Below are 17,957 nucleotides of genomic sequence, written 5' to 3' on the forward strand. Positions count from 1 at the left end.
CTAGGAGCTGGCCAGGGGCAGGGACTTTGAGCCCTGCTGTTTGTTCATGGTGCTCAGGAGCTGCTGCACGTACGAAGTCAGCAGGTCATCCATCTTGTAGCCCTGGAAAAGGGATGGGGTGGGGTCAGAGGTATGGGTACAGGAAGGGTAGTGGGGCTCCTGGACTTGGACTTGGGGAAAGGGCTCTGCCTACACTGCTGTACCTCTCTCCCACCTCGGAATGGGTCCCTTGCCGCCCCAGACCTTGGCCTCCCTCTTGGTCTGCCCCAGCGCTGCTTTGTTCAAATCTGGGCTGAGAAGGGACCAGGCTCACCAGTGAGGTCTCACACAGCAGGCGGCTGCTGCGGCCCAGGCTCCCCAGGACCATGTGGAAGTAGGTGCTGCCGCTGCTCCAGCTAGAGATCTTGGTGAAGGGGTGGGTAGCCAGCAGGTCCTGGGGGCAGAAGGGCAGGTGGGCAAGGAGGCCAACAAGCGGGGCTGGGCCAGAGCCTCTCCAGCTTGCTGGCTGTGCATTGAGTCTGTGTTGGGGACAGGAGGGAGGCAGGACGTGCTGGCACAGGGGGCTGTAGTCCCACCTGAACGTGGGTCCCTAGACCTGGCAGACTGACCCCAGCCCTGCCAGAAGCCCTGGGTGCAGCTACCTTTGTCTTGGGGTGGATGAGCAGAACCCCGTGTCGGTTGATGGCGATGAGGATGATGTCCGGGTGGGAGGGCTCCGAGGTTTGCTGGGAGGGAGGGCCCGGTTGTCACAGTCCAGCAGAGGCCGGGAAGCACCTCCTCAGAGCCCACCCCCACACACAGGCACATCCACACGCACACACAGGCACATACACACACATACAGGAACACATGCACAGGTACACGCACACATGCACTCTGACCTGGTGGCTAGTGCACCCCCAGGAGTGTACTAGGGGGAGGCTGGGACCTGGGCGAGGCCTACCTTCACCTCAAAGAAGGCGGACCCAAAGGTAGGCCATCGGCAGATCCACCTCAGGAAGGCCACCTTGGCCTCCTCCACTGTCTTGTCCTTGTGCTTGTCATAGGACAGAAGGATGCTCTGTGGGAGGGGAGGGCTGGTGAGGGCCTGGAAGAGCAGCTCCTGTCGGCCTGAGAGCTTGCTGGGGGCACAGGGGAGGAGTGGGATGCAGGGGTTGGCATGGAGAAGCTGCGGCAGGCAGGGCATGGCACTGGGTGGGGAGGGGCAGCAGGCCCAGGACCCTTCTCCAGCACATCAGGGACCTTTTTCCATTCCTCTGAGGACATCAGGCGTGTGAGGTTCTCAGGCACTAGTTCCCTTAGGATCTTGGGGATACTGGCCAGCTGGGACCGGTCATTGTCAAACTGGGCCTTGTAGATGAGGCCTGCCAGATGGATGGCATCCTCCCGTGAGCACTTGTGGAACCCACGCAGGTACTTGGGCAGCTCCTGGGTGGTGGACACGCTGGCTTCAGGCTGCAGCTCGCCTGCCCCAGTTCATCCTGCCCGCTCAGCTCACCCCATCCAGGACAGAGTGAGCCTGCTGCAAGCTGAGCCTTTCAGGGAGGTGTTCCGGGCAGGGGGATGACCCCGAGGCAGGGCAGGGCCTGTGTGGAGGTGGTGGACTGCTCTGGGCATAGCCATTGCTGGGGGCGGGGGGGGGAGCTGGAGGCTTCTCTGTCCCCGCTTCCCCACAGTTGTGCTGTAGGTGCCAGTGCAGTCACTGTCCCCAAATGCTGCTGTCCTCTGCTCCCGGATCCAGGATCCTCAAGAGCACAGCCTGGACTAGAGTTTGGAGCTGGCCATGGGCATGGTGCCCAGGGAGTGGTAGTTCCCACCCTTGCCTGCTGGCTCCTAGAGGGCAGGTGTGGGAGGGAAGGGGGTGTCCCCAGCACCCACCAGGAGGGTAGTCTGCTCACTACCTGGTGATAATGGAGTATGGTGTCCGCCTTCACGTCCTTCCCCGGGACCACATTGAGCCATAGTTTCCGCATGAAGTATACCTGGTAGGGGAGTGTCACGGGGGCCCCTGGGCAGGGGCGGCAATGAGCACTAAGCCTGTCCTGGCAGGCATTGCTGGGCCTGCCTGGCTCCCTCCCTGCTCCCACCACCTCCCCCATGGAAAGCCCCCTTTCTTTCTTAGACCCAAGTGGGGGCCAGGCCCTCTCAGCCTTGTGTGGCTTTATCACCCTGCCCTGAAGTTGTGGTGTACCCCAACCCTGTCCCTATACTCTGCTCACGCTAGGAAGTTCTCAATGCCTAGTCCCAGGGCGGGATGTCCCCACAGCCCAAGGGACACAAGATACCAGGGAATGAATGAGTGAATGGGCACAAGCCATGCAGGAGGTGACCCTGTCCAGGAAGGCCGACAACTCCACCTCGACCTGTCCTAGCACCACAGGGACCCCTTTACCTTCTTTCTGGGGCTTATTTTTCTTCATCCAGTCAGACACCTGCCTCAAGGAGTCAAAGAAGAAGTCTCCCTCCTTCTGGCTGATGACCTGGGTTTGCGGAAAGCACAGGGAGGCAGCAGTGGGAGCAGCTACTAGGGGACTGTCCCCCTGAGAGGGTGCTGTGGGGAGGTCCAGCAACTGCCTGGCCTGGCAAGCTGGGGCAGCCCTTGCTTGGGGTCTGGTTGGAGTTAGGCTGAGTGTGGCCCATTGGAGCTGGGACCCAGGCTCTAGCCCTGAAACTACCCTCTTTTGCCTGACAGCGCCAGCCAGGCAGCAAGAGTCCTGGGCCAGCACGGGTGCACTGGGCAGGCTGTTTCCCTCACTGGAGAGCCCCACTGGCTGTCCCCCTACAGCCCAGGCACACCTTGTCTGCAATCTTGATGAAGAGGCTGCAGCCCTCCCAGGAGGCCAACTGCAGCCTGGTGGTGATGCTGTCACACACGTCCCTCACCCGTGTGTTGCTGCACACCTCCAGCATCTGGGCAGAAAGGCAGATAGTGAGGCCCAGAGCCCAGCCTGGGACCACAGTGCTCCCAGAGTGGCAATCTGGAGATGAGGCACAACCCTAGAGGGTCCTTTATAGCCTGGTGCTTTTGTTCCTTAATGAAATGAGTTGAACGTGCTGTCCTGAGAGGGGCAAGCCTCCCCTCCAGAGCCCTCACCAGCACTGGCTGTCCAAGGGCCTGAGAGGCCTGGCCTTCTGAACTTGCCTTGAGAGCCCAGTCCTGGACTGTGGGAACTTCGTGTCACAGGGACTTGGCCGTCCTCAAGGCTAGAAAGGCCAACCTGCCATTGGGGATCATATGAGGTGGCATTGTCCACCTTGGCCCCCTCGGCCTGCAGGCCTTTGCCACCTCTTGCTGAGGCTTTTGTATCACAGTGGGGTCCCTGTGGTGTCCCCCCAACTTGGCCCCTCTGCTTTCTGCATAGCTATGCAGGTTCTGTGCACAGGACACACTTGACTGTGGCACCTGCTCACTATGCCCTGGCCTGGTCAGAAGTCCCTAGCGGCCCCCAGTCCCTGGGGCTCAGCTTCACTGTCTACCCTTCTGGCCTCCCGCCTGGAATCCTCAACTCCCACCTTGGGACTGTCCCTACTTCTGAAGCACCTGAGGGCAAGTGGGGCCAGCACCCTAGGGGAGGAGGGAAGGAGAGTGGCAAAGGTGAGGTGGCCCCCTGGGAACCCCTACATGGCTTTCTCTGTATGGGCAGGAGGGCTTATCCACCTCCTGTGGGGACAGGGCGGGGACTCACCTCACTGGTGTCATTGGGGAAGTAGACCTTGTGGCAGATGTGGGTGACATTCTGCTCAGCAGCCTCTACCTCCACCTGGTGTGGGGGTTGCTTCCGGGGCCCAGTCCTGAGGGGAACAACACGTGCTGCAGGCCCCCCATTCCCACCCACCCCCGGCCTCCCTGCCCGCCCTAAACCATGTGCCAGAAATAAAAGATGAAGGAACTCCAGGACCATTGCTGGGAGGGTCCCAGCCCCTCACACTCCCCGGGTCTGCTTCTGCCTGGTGGGCTCTCACATGGCCCCATAAGAGGGGATAAAGGGGAGGGCCCAGGAGGACTGCTCTGGGAACCACAGCAGGGACAGCCCAGGCTGTGATCTCACACGACAGGGGCATTGGGCAGAGCCTCTCTGAGAGTGCCCACCTCCCGCCACGACCACAGCTTCCATGGACTCGCAGCCACTCCTACAGTCAGCCTACCCTCCCCACAGGCACAGGAGGCCACGCAGAGGTGACGGGAGGGTGGGGGAGAAGAAAGACAGCCAAGGAAGAACTTTGCCATGTGGGAGGGATGAGGAAGATGCATGCGGACAGGGCAACGGGCCTCTGACCTCAGCCACTCAGGCTGGGCTGGGGCCTCTAGGTCAGCCTCTAGTTGTGCCTTGGGCCAGTAGTAGGGGGGCAGAGGGCTGGTAGCTATGCCAGAGCCTTCTGCCCAGGCCTCCCCACCACCCTGGGCCTCCCCTACCACTTTCCTCTCTGAGGCTCAGGGCCTGGTCCTATCTCCCCAAACTGATGTCAGCCTCTGGAGAGTGTTCGCTGGACCATGAGCACCTGGATGCTGGGGCCAGCCCTGCTGGAGGAGGGCTGACACTCAGGAGCATGGAGGTGGTGCTCACCTCAGGACCCTGTGGATGCGGCGGCTGCAGTCGGGGGCTAGCAGCTTCCCCCTCCGTGTGTCTATGAACTTCTGGACGTGGGGCAGCAGCACCTTGCTGGGTTGGAAGATGCCTGTGCAGAGCCACAGCAGCTGCCAGCCCCGGTCCTCGCTGTGCCTGCGGGGTGGCACCTGTGAGAGGGCTCCCATGGGGTGCCCAGGCCAGGCAGGGACCTTGGGGAGAAGGGACGTGGAGGGGGCCCAAGGAAGAGGACGTAGGTGGGCATCATCAAGGCTATGGGATGCCAGCCCACGTCCAGCACCATTGTGCCCATTTGCACCCAGGACACTGATGCTCAGAGAGGCCACAGCCCACTCAGGTCATACAGAGAGAGGGTGGCAGCAGCAGACAGGGGCCAGGACATAACCATTCCCTCCTGCTCCGACCACCACCAGGTCATCAGCAGGGCAGACTGGGGGCCTAGCCCCTCCCTCTGCTGCCATAGGTGCCTAGGCAGGGATTCAGTGCTATGAGCTTCTGGTCTGAGCAGCAGCCCCAGCCTTGGGGCTGGGATGAGGACTGAGGGGCCAGCACCCTCGGCCCTGCCATCCCCACAGACCTGTTGGAATTGTGGGTCAGCTGTTTCAGAATCTGGCAGTAGACCTCGTCCTGTAGGGATGAGTCCTGCAGGGCCAATGAGAAGATCTGGTCTGTGAGCTCCAGGGTGGGCCAGGCCTGCCGGGAGGGGTAGTCACCCATGTACTTGAGGATGGGTGTGGCTGTCAAGGACAACGGCACTGGGGGTGGCCTCAAGCTGACAGATGACTAGGCCTAGACTCTGACCCTGGCCCGCCACTGACCCTGACCCCAGCTCTGCTGTGAGCTGCATGTGGGTACTGCCTGGCACTCTCTGAGGTGAAGCCTGGCCCCCTCATGAACATCTGTGTCAGTGGGGCTGGCGTGAGCTGTGGCAGCTTGGCGGGGAAGGATATCCACGAAGGTCTGGCAAGCGATATCCCGGAGGTCAACGTTGGCATGAACACGCTTGAGCAGTGGCTGCCGCAGTGGCTCAGGAGAATAGGCCCATAGGTGGCCTCGGGTGCTGACCAGTGGCTTCACAGCTCTGCTTGCTGTCCCCTTTTCTGGAGCCCTGTCAGGGATGGAGGCTGGTGTGAAGACCCACTGCTAGGCCTTCTCTCCCTTCCTGTCCACTGTCCAGCCTCCCAGGGAGCCCTGGGAGGGCCTTTCTGCAGCCCTTGATGGGTACAAGGGGGTGGGCACCTGAAGAACTCATAGGAAAACTCCTCCAGGGTGTGCGGCTTCTTTCCAGGCTGCTCCTCAGGCGGGGGCTCTGCAAGCTGCCCCTCCTGGGCCGCCAACTTGCGCTTCTCTGGAGACATGGCCAGCAAGCTCTGGAGGGGCACAGGCCTGTGGGTGCCCGGGAGCTATTGCCCACCAGGCCCTTCTTTCTGTAGGCTCCGCCTGGCCTGGCTGCCTCAGTGATGTGCAGGTGTCACATGCAGTGCTAGATAGTCCAAGGCCTCCCCCCTCCTGTGTCACCCACTGTGTGGCCCCAGACCACTATCCAACCCCCCCCCCCATGCCTGTTTCCTTGTGATTAAGACGGTTAGTGCCAATGGCTATGGAGCCCATAGCACATGGTCCGGGGGCCACGGCCACTCTGGGTTTCTCAGACCCCAGGTCCCCCTCTCCTCAAGGGCACTTCCCACCCAGCCTTGTCTGCCCGTCTCTGGCTCAGGCCTCAGCACATACTCAGGGATGTCTTTTCAAGGCAGGGCACTCTTGGGCCCCCTTGGGTCAGGGTGCAAATGAGTCAGAGGCTGGGAGAAGCTGGGTATGTCTCCAGGACATACCATAATAGGGAAGAAGGGAGGGAGCACCTATTTATTGAGCATCGAATGCCAAGTGCTGGGTTGGGCGCTGTACACATGCTGTGCCAGCGTCACAAACCACCCTGGGGTTGACCTCATGCCCAGGCAGCCCTCCCAGCCCTCAGCTAGGCGGGCTGTAGTCCCCTGAGCTAGGCCCTTGGCTGGATACCTCAGGGCTGCCCCCCGTGCCTGTGGGTGCTGGGCTGAGGACAGGTGAGCTTGTGAGTTACCAGCAGCTGCGCTGAGGGCTTGGTCACCGTGGGGATGGTGTAGAGGCAGTCCATGGGCACCATCCCTGTCTTGTCCGTCCTGTCATTATGGCCCAGCACCCAGTTCTCAGAGGCCAGCAGTCCCTGCTTCTGTTTCAGGACCAACAAGTCCCCCTTCTTGAAGGGCAGGAAGGTGGGATCATCTGCAAGGCCAGGGCACAAGGACAAAAAGGCCACCATTTGCTGAAGGCTTTACAAGGGCCAGAGGAGGTACTGGGGTCTACTCACATGCCCCCCACTGCCCATGGTGCAGCTTTCAAGAGAGCATTGGCCTGCAGGGGACTTGTAGCCAGGAACTAGGCTCCCACCCTACTGAGCTGCATGACCTGGACCAGCTACTCTGAGCCTCAGGTTCCACATTTACAAGGGGTTGAGTGGCTTCTGCAGCAGGGCAGTCCTGAGCAAGGCTGGCCTTGGGGGGTTTGAGACTACCTTCTTCAACCCTTAATTTTGTAGAAGAGGAAATAATGGCTGAGAGAGACAGGGCCTTGCCCAAAGCTGCCCCACATAGAGCTCTGAGACCCTCCATCCCTCCCTCCGTCTGCTCACATCCCTGAGCCCCATTCCATGCCACACAGCTGCTGTGTGTGTGTGTGCGCTCCGGCTGCCTCCCCACATCTCCTGCACATGGGCCCTCGCCCCACCCCACCCGGCTGGGCACCTGTGGCCTTCCTGTCCTGCAGGGCCATGGCGAACACGGACCTCTCTTTCAGGCCCTCCAGAAACAGGGCCACCATCTCAGTGATGGCTACACTGCTGAGGGATAGAAGCTCATACTCCCCATGCAGAGTGGACAGCAATAGCCTCTGGCTACCCTGGGCCTCCCTAGAAAGGAAGACAGTGTGATTGGGGCTCCCCACCCCCACCCATTCCAGCCCCTCCTGAGTCATAGACCGGGGAACAGAGAGGCTTTTCCAGGGCCAGGGCTAGGCCAGGCACCACTGCGGGTGGTGGCCAAGCTGGCCAGAGTGCAGGGCCCCTCAGGCCTGAGGTGGCACCCAGTCCTAGAGTGTGGGGTCAGGTAATGAGGAGGCTGGAGTGCAGGGATACCACAGACACCAGGGACATGGCAAAAAGAACATCAGAGCTGAGATGAGCTGCTGGCTTCACCATATGCTGACTCTGACACCCTTGCCGCTGTGTGCCTCAGTTTACTCATCTGCAGAACGAGTGTGCGGTGAAGACTTCATGGCACACACCAAGTGCCCATCACGGAACATGGTCAGCCTCAGGGACCAGTGTGAGCATGACCACTGGTCATGATTATCATGGTCATGTCACACTGGGGTGTGCTTTACCAATGGGCCTCTGGCTGGGCATGGGCAGGACTTCCCAAGGGGCTGCAGGAGTTCCACCAGCTCTTGCTCATGAGAAGGGAAGCAGCCTGCTGAGTGCATGTGTGCCAGAGAGACTGCATGCTGTAGGCCCACCCAAAGCGGGTGGCCAGGGCAGTGCTCAGCCAGAGTGGTTAGTGGGCAGTGCCACCCGGCACTGGAGGGGCTCCCAAGTCCATCAGCCGCTGGTCATATTGACCCCTGTTCCTCCAGCCCAGCCAAGCTCTGGGGACAACATAGTACCCCATTTTGTCTCTTCCCAATCCCATAGATGCAATAATTCCAAGAACTCAGTTTGTGAGATGTCTTCCCTTGGGACCCCCACCTGTTGCTGGCCAGACGCGTGACCTCTGGGAAGGAGAGTTCCAGCAGCATCTTCTCCTGCTGGTCCAGAAAGTACAGCCCCTTCCAGTTAACAGCCAAGATGAGCTGAGTCTTGGGCAGGCGGGGACCTGGCCAGGGGAGACAGCACTGTCAAACTCACACCAACCCCCAGGGTGATGAGCCTACATCTGCCCCACCCCATCAAGTGCCATTACCGGAGAGCATGGTGACTTCAAAGAGCCGGGAGAAGAGCAGTGGCCACTGCAGACGGGCGGCATCCACCACCTGCTCCTGCACGGCCAGCCGTGTGGCTTGCGTCTGGGTATATGGGGCCTGTGGTGGGGGAGGGGGGCAGAGTGCATCCCTCATGTCATTTCAATTGCCCTGTCTCCCCTAGCTAATCCCTTGCCAACTGATCCGGGAGATGAGTTGGTGGATCTTTCTGTGATGCTTCTACCTAAAGCAAGGCCAGTGCTTTAGGGATTCTCCAGGGATGCTCCCAGGGACTTTCTGGGCACTAGTGTAGCCTGCCGAACCCCCAGAACCCTTTAGGAGGTGGTTTTGGGGAATAAGGAAGGCCTTCGCCTCTTTACTAGGGACCACAGTGTAGGGCGGGGCCGCATCTGTCTGTGGTGTGCGCTTGGGCCCGTGCTTGCCAATGCCTGTCTACAGGTCTGTGTCTTCCTCCACGCCAGAGGGCCACCTTGCTGTGCCCTTGGTACCTCTCCCTGCCTTTCTTCTCTGGAGCTCTTCTTCGGCATATTGGGGCCTCTCTCTGGAACCTCCACTTCCCCCTTCCTGCTAGTTCCTCTTCTTCAGTTTTCCTCCTCACCCTTTCTGGACTCTTCTCTACCTTCCCTCCTTCTCTCTCCCTCTGCTGCACTGTGTCCACAGCTGGCTGTAACACCCAACTGAACTTGCTTTTCACTGTTTGTTGAACAAAATGTTATTTCTCTTGTTCTGACTTTCGAAAATGGCTGAGTACCATTCATATACCGGCTTTGGGAATGTAAATAGACACACTGCATCTGAAGGAAGGTTTGGCAATATGCAATGTGCATCAGGTGGTGCCCGTAGCTCAGTAGATAGGGCACTGGCCACATACACCAAGGCTGGTGGGTTTGAGCCCGGCCGGGGCCATCTAAAAACAACAACGACAACAGCAACAACAAAAAAATAGCCGGGCATTGTGGCAGGTACCTTTAGTCCCAGCTACTTGGGAGGCTGAGGCAAGAGAATCACTTAAGCCCAAGAGTTTGAGTTTATTGTGAGCTGTGACACCATGGCACTCTACTGAGGGCGATAGCTTGAGACTTTGTCTCAAAAAAAAAAAAATGCAATGTGCATCAAATATGTACACATCCACTGACCCATGAGTTCCCATGCACCCAACAAGGGGACACCAAAAGGCCCAGGGGCAAGATGGGACAATCTCCACGGGCAGAACAGATGCTGAGTCTACAGCACAGTGGACAGCAGCTGTGGCTGCTCTTTCATGCTGAGAGGCCGTGGTGATGCTGCAGCACAGATCAGCACAGAGACCCGCCCAAGATGCCTGCTTAAGAGGAAGGTGGCATAGGCCTATAATAAGGATTTGAACTGAGTGGGACTGTTTGAACCTGAAAAGACAGGACTATACTTACTTAACTGTCAAGATCAAGCTTCTGATTCCCCAGTCGGTGGGGCTCATGGGAGGGAATCCATCCCGCTGCATACTTAGGGCCCCCCACCACCCCAAAGGGAGCTCAGGGCTGGAGTGCTCAGGCTGTACACAGGCTGACCTTGGAATGAGCGGCAGTGACGAGACTAGCCCACTTCTCGGGGAGCTTGGTCCTGTACAGCTTGGGGGGCACACAGCTGGGCAGCAGCTCCTGGATAGCCTTGTCTTCTGCCAAGGCACCAAACTGCACGTAGCAGTGCCGGGCCAGCAGCTCCACCAGCCCTTCCTCCTGCACAGCCAGGGGGGAGTTAAGTGAGCACTCACCCTTTCCCAGGACGCTCTCCCCAGTGCCCACTGGCCCCAGGGCAGTGGAGTGTGGCCAGCCTCCCTGCCCTGCCACCGCCACTAGGCAGGAACTGCTCCTTCCCCAACCAAACGACCACGTGCCCTGCCTGGGTCCTGGTGCAGGCCTGTTCCTGTTGGCAGGCTGGGAATCCCAGCAGCCTTGGCATTGACAGGGAATGCTCCTCTCTGAGTTCCTAGATAGAACCCAGACATTGCTGCTCTGAGTGGGGGGAGGTGGACATGGCATTTCCCTCTCAGAGCTCCAGTTCTCACTTGCCAAGGAAGACTAGTAGGCATCCCAGTGGGACTTCTGCAGGGACTTAGCCAGGAGAAGCATGTGTAAGGGACCCAAGCAGCCCATTCTCTCTAGGAGAACAAAGCCTTCCAGGGCCTGGTGCCCCTGTGGCTCCCAGCCTGTCCCTGTCCCAGGCCCCATAGCAGTACCCTTCTGACTGAGCAAGAGATTTTCTGCAGGTGCCCAGCTCCCCTCAATTCTTACTACTACCCTGTAGGAGCTCTCAGTCCTTTCTGCACATTCCAGATGAGGGCCTGAGGCTCACAGAGGTGATGGAACTTCCCAAGGTCACACTGCCAGTAAGTGGTGGCAGTGGGACTTGAACTCAGGCATAGTGCTCCAAGGCCACGTTCCTGACCACCAGGCCTTGCTGCCCCATACACAAGGCTGCAGTGGTGAGGCCAAGTAGGCCTTCCCTGCCTGCTGCTGGTACCAGGAGACCCAGAGGCTTGGGCAAACCCAAGGCCCATTGGAAGATGAAGTGAAGGCTGGGCCTAGAAGGGGCTGCACTCCTGCACCCCATGACACCTTCCCTGCCCCCATCCCTCTACCTTCCATATTCCATACTTTCTGATGCCAGCTGGGTTCATTCTCCATGGGGTACCTCCTGATGGCACAGCCCAGGCTGGACCTTGAATGTGGCTCTTCCTCAGGCCCTCTCACCTTCTCAAAGCTGTACTCGCCGGTCCAGACTCCATGGAGGACTTGGCGATAGATGAGCTTGGTGCTCACGGGGTCTTCCTGGGAGTCATGCCAGGGGGTGAAGAACTCCTTCCGGAAGTAGATGCGCCAGGGCGACTGGCGCTGGCTCTCACCCCTCTCCTGGGCCAGCTGCTCACACTGGGCGATGGCGTCCATCACATGGTCACACCCACCGCCCAGGGACCAGAACTGAGGCCACAGTTAGGGGCAACAGGGTTAGCGGCTGCGGTGCATTCCACTCACAGGGACACCCGCCCACCACTTCCCATCACTCCTCCCTACGGCCCCTTCCCACAGGAGGCAGAGATGGGTGCTGGCTAATGGGTTGGGCTGTGGTATCTGGGCTGGCTGATGGGTGTGTGTCTGACCATGGGGGCGTGGGCATGGGCGCGGGAGAGCCTGGGCGGGTGGGTGGCCTGCAAGCGGGCTATGCCCCTCTGTGCCTGCAGTGCCGGGTGTGAGGGATTGTGGAGCAGGCAGTGGTGAAGGTGCCCGGTGTCAGCACCGGGGCTGCTGGTGTTGAGGGAGTGATGAGGTGTGCAGGGTAGCTGTTGGGTTCAAGGTGCAGCTGCTGGGCTTTGATGGGAGGGTGTGGGCAGGAGGACAGGCTGTGTGCTGTGTGTGTGGGTGCACACATCTTCATGCGTTCGGTGGCCAGGAAGGCTGGTGGTGACCAGGCTGGCAAGGTGTGAGGACTCGAGCTTTCGGGTGCTCTGCCCGGGTGCTTGAGGGAGGCAAGTGACACCTGGTCGGTACCTTGTCATACACGGCAATCTGGAGGGAGAAACCCAGGTGGTCTCTAAGGTCCTGTTTGTGGGCAATGTGATGGCAGATTTCCTGTGATGTGGAGGCTGAGTCGATGGTGATGGTCAGGCTCTCTCCGGTCACCAAGGTGACTTGGATCGGGATGTGCTTCTTGGACTTGACGGCCTTGGGGACAGAGAGAGACTTAGGCCTGTGGGCTCAGCTGCCTGCCTATGAGCTCCTGGAACCATGGACAGGAGGCTGGCCCTTATCCACCCCTCTCTCCCTGCCCTACAGCCCCTGCTTGGCCATCCCTGGTGGGGTCCCAAGGGCTCCCTGAGTTGGCCACAGCTCAGCATGGAGAACAAGCTCAGGCCAATAGGGGTTTGCCACTGGGAGGATGCTGGGACGGCCAGAGCAAGGCTAGCCATACACATCCAAGGATTTGGGTGCTTCTCCAAGTCTACCTCAGCAGCCCTGGGGTGGGGGCTGTAGCCTGTAAGACATCACAGCTCCATATATATGTATATATATTTGGAGACAGAGTGTCACTTTTTTGCCCTCAGTAGAGTGCTGTGGCATCACAGCTCACAGGGCTTAAGCAATTCTCTTGCCTCAGCTTCCCAAGTAGCTGGGAATACAGGTGCCGCCACAACACCCGGCTATTTTTTGGTTGTAGTTGTCATTGTTGTTTGGCAGGCCCAGGCTGGTTGAACCTGCCAGCTCTGGTGTATGTGGCTGGTACCCTAGCTGCTGAGCTACAGGCACCGAGCCCACTTTTATATTTTTATTTATTTATTTATTGAGACAGAGTCTCACTATGTCACCCTCGGTAGAGTATCGTGGTGTCACAGCTCACAGCAACCTCAAACTCTTAGGCTCAAGCAATTTTCTTGCCTCAGTTTCCAAAGTAGCTGGGACTACAGGCCCTGGCCACAACACTCAACTGTTTTTTCATTGCAGTTGTCATTGTTGTTTAGCTGGCCCAGGCCAGGCTCGAAACCGCCAGCCTCAGTGTAGGTGTCTGGCACCATAACCACTGTGCTACTGGCGCCGAGCCACAGCTCCACTTTTAGATGAGAACCCTGAGCTTCGACTCACAGAGATGACCTGCAGCTCTGGGAGAGGGTACTATGGGGTCACAGGGATCAGCACCTCTTTCCAGGCTGGGGCTGGGCCCGAGCTGCAGGTAGGCAGGGTGCAGGGGCCCCTCCACCCAGGCTGTTCTGAGTGACCCTTCCTGAGGGAGCCACAAGAACTCAGGTGACATAGCTGCCAAAGCAGAGTGGAGTGCACCTGCTTCCAACAGCAGCACCACCAAGGAAAACAACCTTGGTGAGACCACTGCCTTCTTTACAAGGTCAAATGCCATCAGAGGGATGACAAAGGAAGCAATTAGCACAGCATGATGTTGATGACAGGGTCAGGTCAGATGTGGGTCTAGAGGTGGGGGCATCTCTATGTCTGGGCCACGACTGGGGAGACTGAGCTCCGTGAAGGGGAGGTTCCCAGGGACAGAGGAGCTTGGAGGACAAAGGTCCTATCCTAGGAGAAGGTACCCCACAAACTGTACTGGAGAGCCTGTGGCCTACACTGCCCCTCACTGCCGACTCCCACCCCTGCCGGCCCCTACCTGCAGCTCCAGCCAGGTGGGGGGCTCCATGCGCACCCCATTTGCGTAGGTGCGTCTCAGGCGCTCAGCACAGAAGGGTCCATAACCTGCTGGCCCCCGATCAATGAAGTTCAGGAGATACTGGAGGGTGAGGAAGGAAGAGGGGAAGGTGCTGAGGATGAAAGCCAGTTTCTACTCACTGCCCTCAGATTTTAAAAGCCATAACACTCAGTTTGTAAAGACGCACTGAGATGAGCACGCTCATACCGCGGAGGAGAAATACAGACTGGTGCACCATGGAGGAGTGGTCTGGTAATATATTTTATTGCCTTGCTTATTTTTTATTTTTATTTCTTTTCTTTTTTTTTTTTAGACAGTCCTAACCTATGCCCTGGGCAAAGTGCAATGGCATCATAGCTCACTGCAACCTCAGACTCAGGCTGTGGGCATCCCACTGCCTCAGCCTCCGGAAGCCGCTGGGATTATAGGCGCTCACCAGGCACCCGGCTGGGTTTTTCCATTCTTTTAGGAGTCATGGTCTCACTTTCACTCAAGCAAGTCTTGAACTCCTGAGCTCAAGCAATTCTCCCTCCTCAGCCTCTCACAGTGCTGGGATTATAGGCGTGAGCCACCACACCCGGCTTGACAACTTTGGCCCAATAATTCAAACCTATCCTAAAGGTGCATATACACACATATATATATTTCATCACAGTGGTATCTATGGTGATGAGTGACTGGCTGGAAGATGTCAGTCGTATCACTACATGTGCACTCACAAGTCCAACAACACCCACTGGGGCAGGGAGGCATTACAGCTGGCATCTGGGAGGTTTGTACCATGAGAAAATATCTTGAAAATAAATGAAAAAATGCAGATGACTCAATGTTCAAAACATGTCTGACTAAATGCATTGAAAATCTTTTTGTCTCACAGAGAGATTTTGTTCCTTCTTGCCTTGGGGTGATGGAAGTTGCCCAATAAGACAGATGGCCGGGTGATCGTGGTTCCTGGTGTCCCCAAGGGGACATGCGAGGAAGTGTGTTCTGCACAAGTATGACACTGTACCACCACAAAAGGCCAGAAGAGAATATTAATGGGAGCTAGTTCTGGGTGTGGGGATGACTTTAACTTTTGTTTTACACTTTCCACATTCCCACATACAACTTCTATAATCAGAACCAAAGGTACATTAAATCCATGAAGCCTGAGATCCTCCAGCGTTCAGAAATGCCTGCTAACCCACCTCCCCTTCCGGGTCTCAGGGCTATAAAGAGGCACCGTGGCCCATTTCCAGGAGGGGCCCACTCCCAGGACATCCGTCTTTTCAGGCCACGTTTCACCTACCATTTCATTCTGGGTTTGAAGAGCTACCCTGCTGCCTGAGCCGAAGTGAAAACTTCAGGGTGCCTGAGCTACCCTGAAGAGCCTGGTAGGGGCCGGAAGGAGCCAGAAGCAGTGTCTTTTTACACAGATGGGGAAACTGAGGCTCAGCAGCACAGGCACTGCTGCCTATCTTGGCCTGCAGGGGCAGAACTGGGCCAAGCCTTGGGATTCCTGCACTGCCCCAGACCCAGGGCCCACCAGGGCTCCAGCAGTAACCTGCCCCCGGTCCCCAGGCCCCACCTTCATCAACCTCTCCGAGGGCGGGAAGCAGCCCAGACAGAGGCTGAGCAGGATCCAGCCCCGGGCCAAGCTGCTCCTTCTGACGTTCTCCGAGAGCTGCTTGCAGATCTGGCAGTAAATCTCATCCCTAAAAGACACAGACCACCACTGAGAGGGCAGGCTGGGGACCAGGGAGGAGACGAGTGCCTGGGCTCACAGTCCTGCTGCCCCTGTGGGGTCCCGACTGTGGGCAGCCCTCCCTGGCCACTCTTGGCATGACCTGCCTGCTTTGGTCCCCAGCTCCACAGTTAGGACAAGCAGTGATTTCTCCCTTCCTGAACACAGACAGAAATGGGCACTTCACAGGACAACCTCTCACTTTCCTGCCTCCTGACCCAGTCCTGTTTTCATAGCTCATGGGCTGCCCCTGTCTGTCACCTCTTAGTGAGGGACTCTCTTGGATCCTTCCCATTGACTCCAGCCTCTATCATCTTAAAAAGTGTCCCGTTATTGCCTCAAACCCCACATCCGCAGAAGCCAGCACCTTCCCTCAGTCCTCACGGTGTGCTGGTAAATGTTTACCAACCAACTCTCCCCAGAAAAAAATTCATTGCATTACAGATTTCTGTGGTGCAAATGTCCCCACCAAGGCCAATTTTAAGCTGCCAACATGAGGACACTGAACACAGAGCTGGGAAGACATGACACAGTTGGCCACCAGGAGCCCCGTACATGTCCTCTTTCTGCAGTCTACAGGCACCGTCACCAACCATTCACACAGACTGGAAATCTGGGGTCACTGCAGGCTCCCCACATCCCTGCATCCTCCAAATCCAATCAGCCACCAATCCTGCCACTTCTCTCCTGGGTGTTTTCTCTGTCCCCTCCTCTCTGGCCTTCTCCTTTGGCCTCTGTCACAGCCCCTGCCCAGCCCCCCACCCTGACTGCATCCTGCTATGTTATTGCCAGGGCGACCACTTTGGAAATCAGATGTGATCACAGTCCTCCGCTGCTTAAAACTTTTCCCACTTCCCTTAGGGGAAAAATCAAATGCAGACTCCATGACCCAGCTGTGACAAGCCACTAAGAATTCCAGAGCCCTTTAGGCTATTTTAAAAGTAACCTATTCACCCTTTGCCTCTGCCTGGTAAACACCCCAGGAGAGCATTAAGACCACTCCTTCTTGGAGGCCCCACTGGGCTCTGAACATAGAGATGCACATACTGTCGTGTGGATCTCCTGGTTCTCTTGTGTCCCCCGACTACAGGGTAGGCTCCTCGGGGATAGACACATGTCTTCTCCTTGGCACACTGACCCTGGCCCTGAGTGGGTACTTAATAAGCACATGTGGCATGTGTGACAGATGTGGAACAGGGCATTTCTTTTGGTCTCAGAATCTGGCTAAGGTCCCAGAACCACAGAAAAATGGATGCTAACATCCAACATTCTTGTAGAATTTGCTAAAAAATGGCAGAGTTTGTCCAGCTACTGTGCCACCTCTAGCCTGTGTACAGGAAGACCTGAAATTTGGAAGGTGATGCCTGGACAATGGACTTCATGGGAGCAGAGAGATCTGTAGCCCATTTCTACTTTCTGTAAGTGATGGGGTAGGGAGTGGGACCCAGGAGAACTGCCAACAGGGATGGGGCTTGTCTGTCAGAGGCGAGACCCCCTCACTCCCTACGGGAGGCACAATGTGACTAGAAGCCCACTGCGCTCCCCACAGGGCCCAAGAATGGAGCCTGGTGATAGCATTCTTGCTGGTGCTTGACTTGTGTCCCCGAGCTGGGTCTTCCATGAATAAAGCAACTAGTGCCTGCTTCCTTCTGGAGAATTCTGAAGCCAGGGCAAGGTGGAGAGAGACAATTCTAGGGATGGGAATTGCATACATGCTGTTTGGTGGGTAAAGCATGAAATTCCTGCCGGCCAAGAGGATGCTGGAGAAGGGGCTGGGCTTTAACCATCTAGATGGGATCCCACACAAGAGGGAAGTCCATGACTCCAGAAGCTTCCAGCAGTAAGAACCAGGGGATGTTCCACTGGGGGCTTGTGAAAGGCAGAGGCTCTCATGGGATCGGGAAGGATGTCACAGTTGGATACCACACCGTGGGGAGTGCCCATGGAGATATCTGAGGAGGTCACAGCACAGCCTATTTTGATACATCCTTTAGTGCCTGCTGTATTGGAGTGTGTGGTGGCTGGTGAGGGGTTATCCATGAGGGAACTACCAACGGAGCCAGATAAGTTAGAATACTTGCCAGTTGGTGTCATGCAGGCAGCTAAACTTGAGTAGAAGCCTTGTAGTCTTACAGGGTTAAAGAATCAGGTGATCAAGTACAGCTTGAGAGTGAGAAAGGAAATCCTGAATGAACAGAACTGGAGAAGGGGAGCCCTACATTTTGCAGATAAAATCTTAAGTCTCAGCTCAGCTCGGTGCCTGTGGCTCAAGTGGCTAAGGTGCCAGCCACATATACCTGAGCTGGAGGGTTCGAATCCAGCCCAGCCTGCCAAACAACAATGATGGCTGCAACCAAAAAATAGCTGGGTGTTGTGGTGGGCGCCTGTGGTCCCAGCTACTTGGGAGGCTGAGGCAGGAGACTCACTTGAGCCCAGGAGTTGGAGGTTGCTGT

At 57.4% G+C, this 17,957-nt stretch overlaps 1 protein-coding gene across 1 annotated transcript in view; it reads right to left on the reverse strand.

Moving 5' to 3' along the window:
- Nucleotides 1–17,957, reverse strand: part of MYO7B (myosin VIIB) — an 86,475-nt gene continuing 68,518 nt past the window's right edge. Inside the window, exons 26-47 of the mRNA XM_003800337.3 lie at nucleotides 15,349–15,475; nucleotides 13,743–13,862; nucleotides 12,122–12,295; nucleotides 11,327–11,554; nucleotides 10,145–10,312; nucleotides 8,579–8,696; nucleotides 8,365–8,491; nucleotides 7,367–7,530; nucleotides 6,667–6,848; nucleotides 5,826–5,956; nucleotides 5,537–5,694; nucleotides 5,164–5,317; nucleotides 4,566–4,721; nucleotides 3,687–3,792; nucleotides 2,797–2,910; nucleotides 2,393–2,480; nucleotides 1,902–2,008; nucleotides 1,243–1,428; nucleotides 944–1,060; nucleotides 642–725; nucleotides 314–433; nucleotides 1–102 (exon numbers count right to left, since the gene is read on the reverse strand). Coding sequence (XP_003800385.1) covers nucleotides 1–102; nucleotides 314–433; nucleotides 642–725; nucleotides 944–1,060; nucleotides 1,243–1,428; nucleotides 1,902–2,008; nucleotides 2,393–2,480; nucleotides 2,797–2,910; nucleotides 3,687–3,792; nucleotides 4,566–4,721; nucleotides 5,164–5,317; nucleotides 5,537–5,694; nucleotides 5,826–5,956; nucleotides 6,667–6,848; nucleotides 7,367–7,530; nucleotides 8,365–8,491; nucleotides 8,579–8,696; nucleotides 10,145–10,312; nucleotides 11,327–11,554; nucleotides 12,122–12,295; nucleotides 13,743–13,862; nucleotides 15,349–15,475 — 3,031 coding nt within the window. The remainder of the gene's footprint in view (nucleotides 103–313; nucleotides 434–641; nucleotides 726–943; nucleotides 1,061–1,242; nucleotides 1,429–1,901; nucleotides 2,009–2,392; nucleotides 2,481–2,796; nucleotides 2,911–3,686; nucleotides 3,793–4,565; nucleotides 4,722–5,163; nucleotides 5,318–5,536; nucleotides 5,695–5,825; nucleotides 5,957–6,666; nucleotides 6,849–7,366; nucleotides 7,531–8,364; nucleotides 8,492–8,578; nucleotides 8,697–10,144; nucleotides 10,313–11,326; nucleotides 11,555–12,121; nucleotides 12,296–13,742; nucleotides 13,863–15,348; nucleotides 15,476–17,957) is intronic.

This window comes from Otolemur garnettii, unplaced genomic scaffold (genome assembly GCF_000181295.1).
Source record: "Otolemur garnettii isolate 467f Iridium unplaced genomic scaffold, OtoGar3 scaffold00173, whole genome shotgun sequence".
Lineage (NCBI taxonomy): Eukaryota > Metazoa > Chordata > Mammalia > Primates > Galagidae > Otolemur > Otolemur garnettii.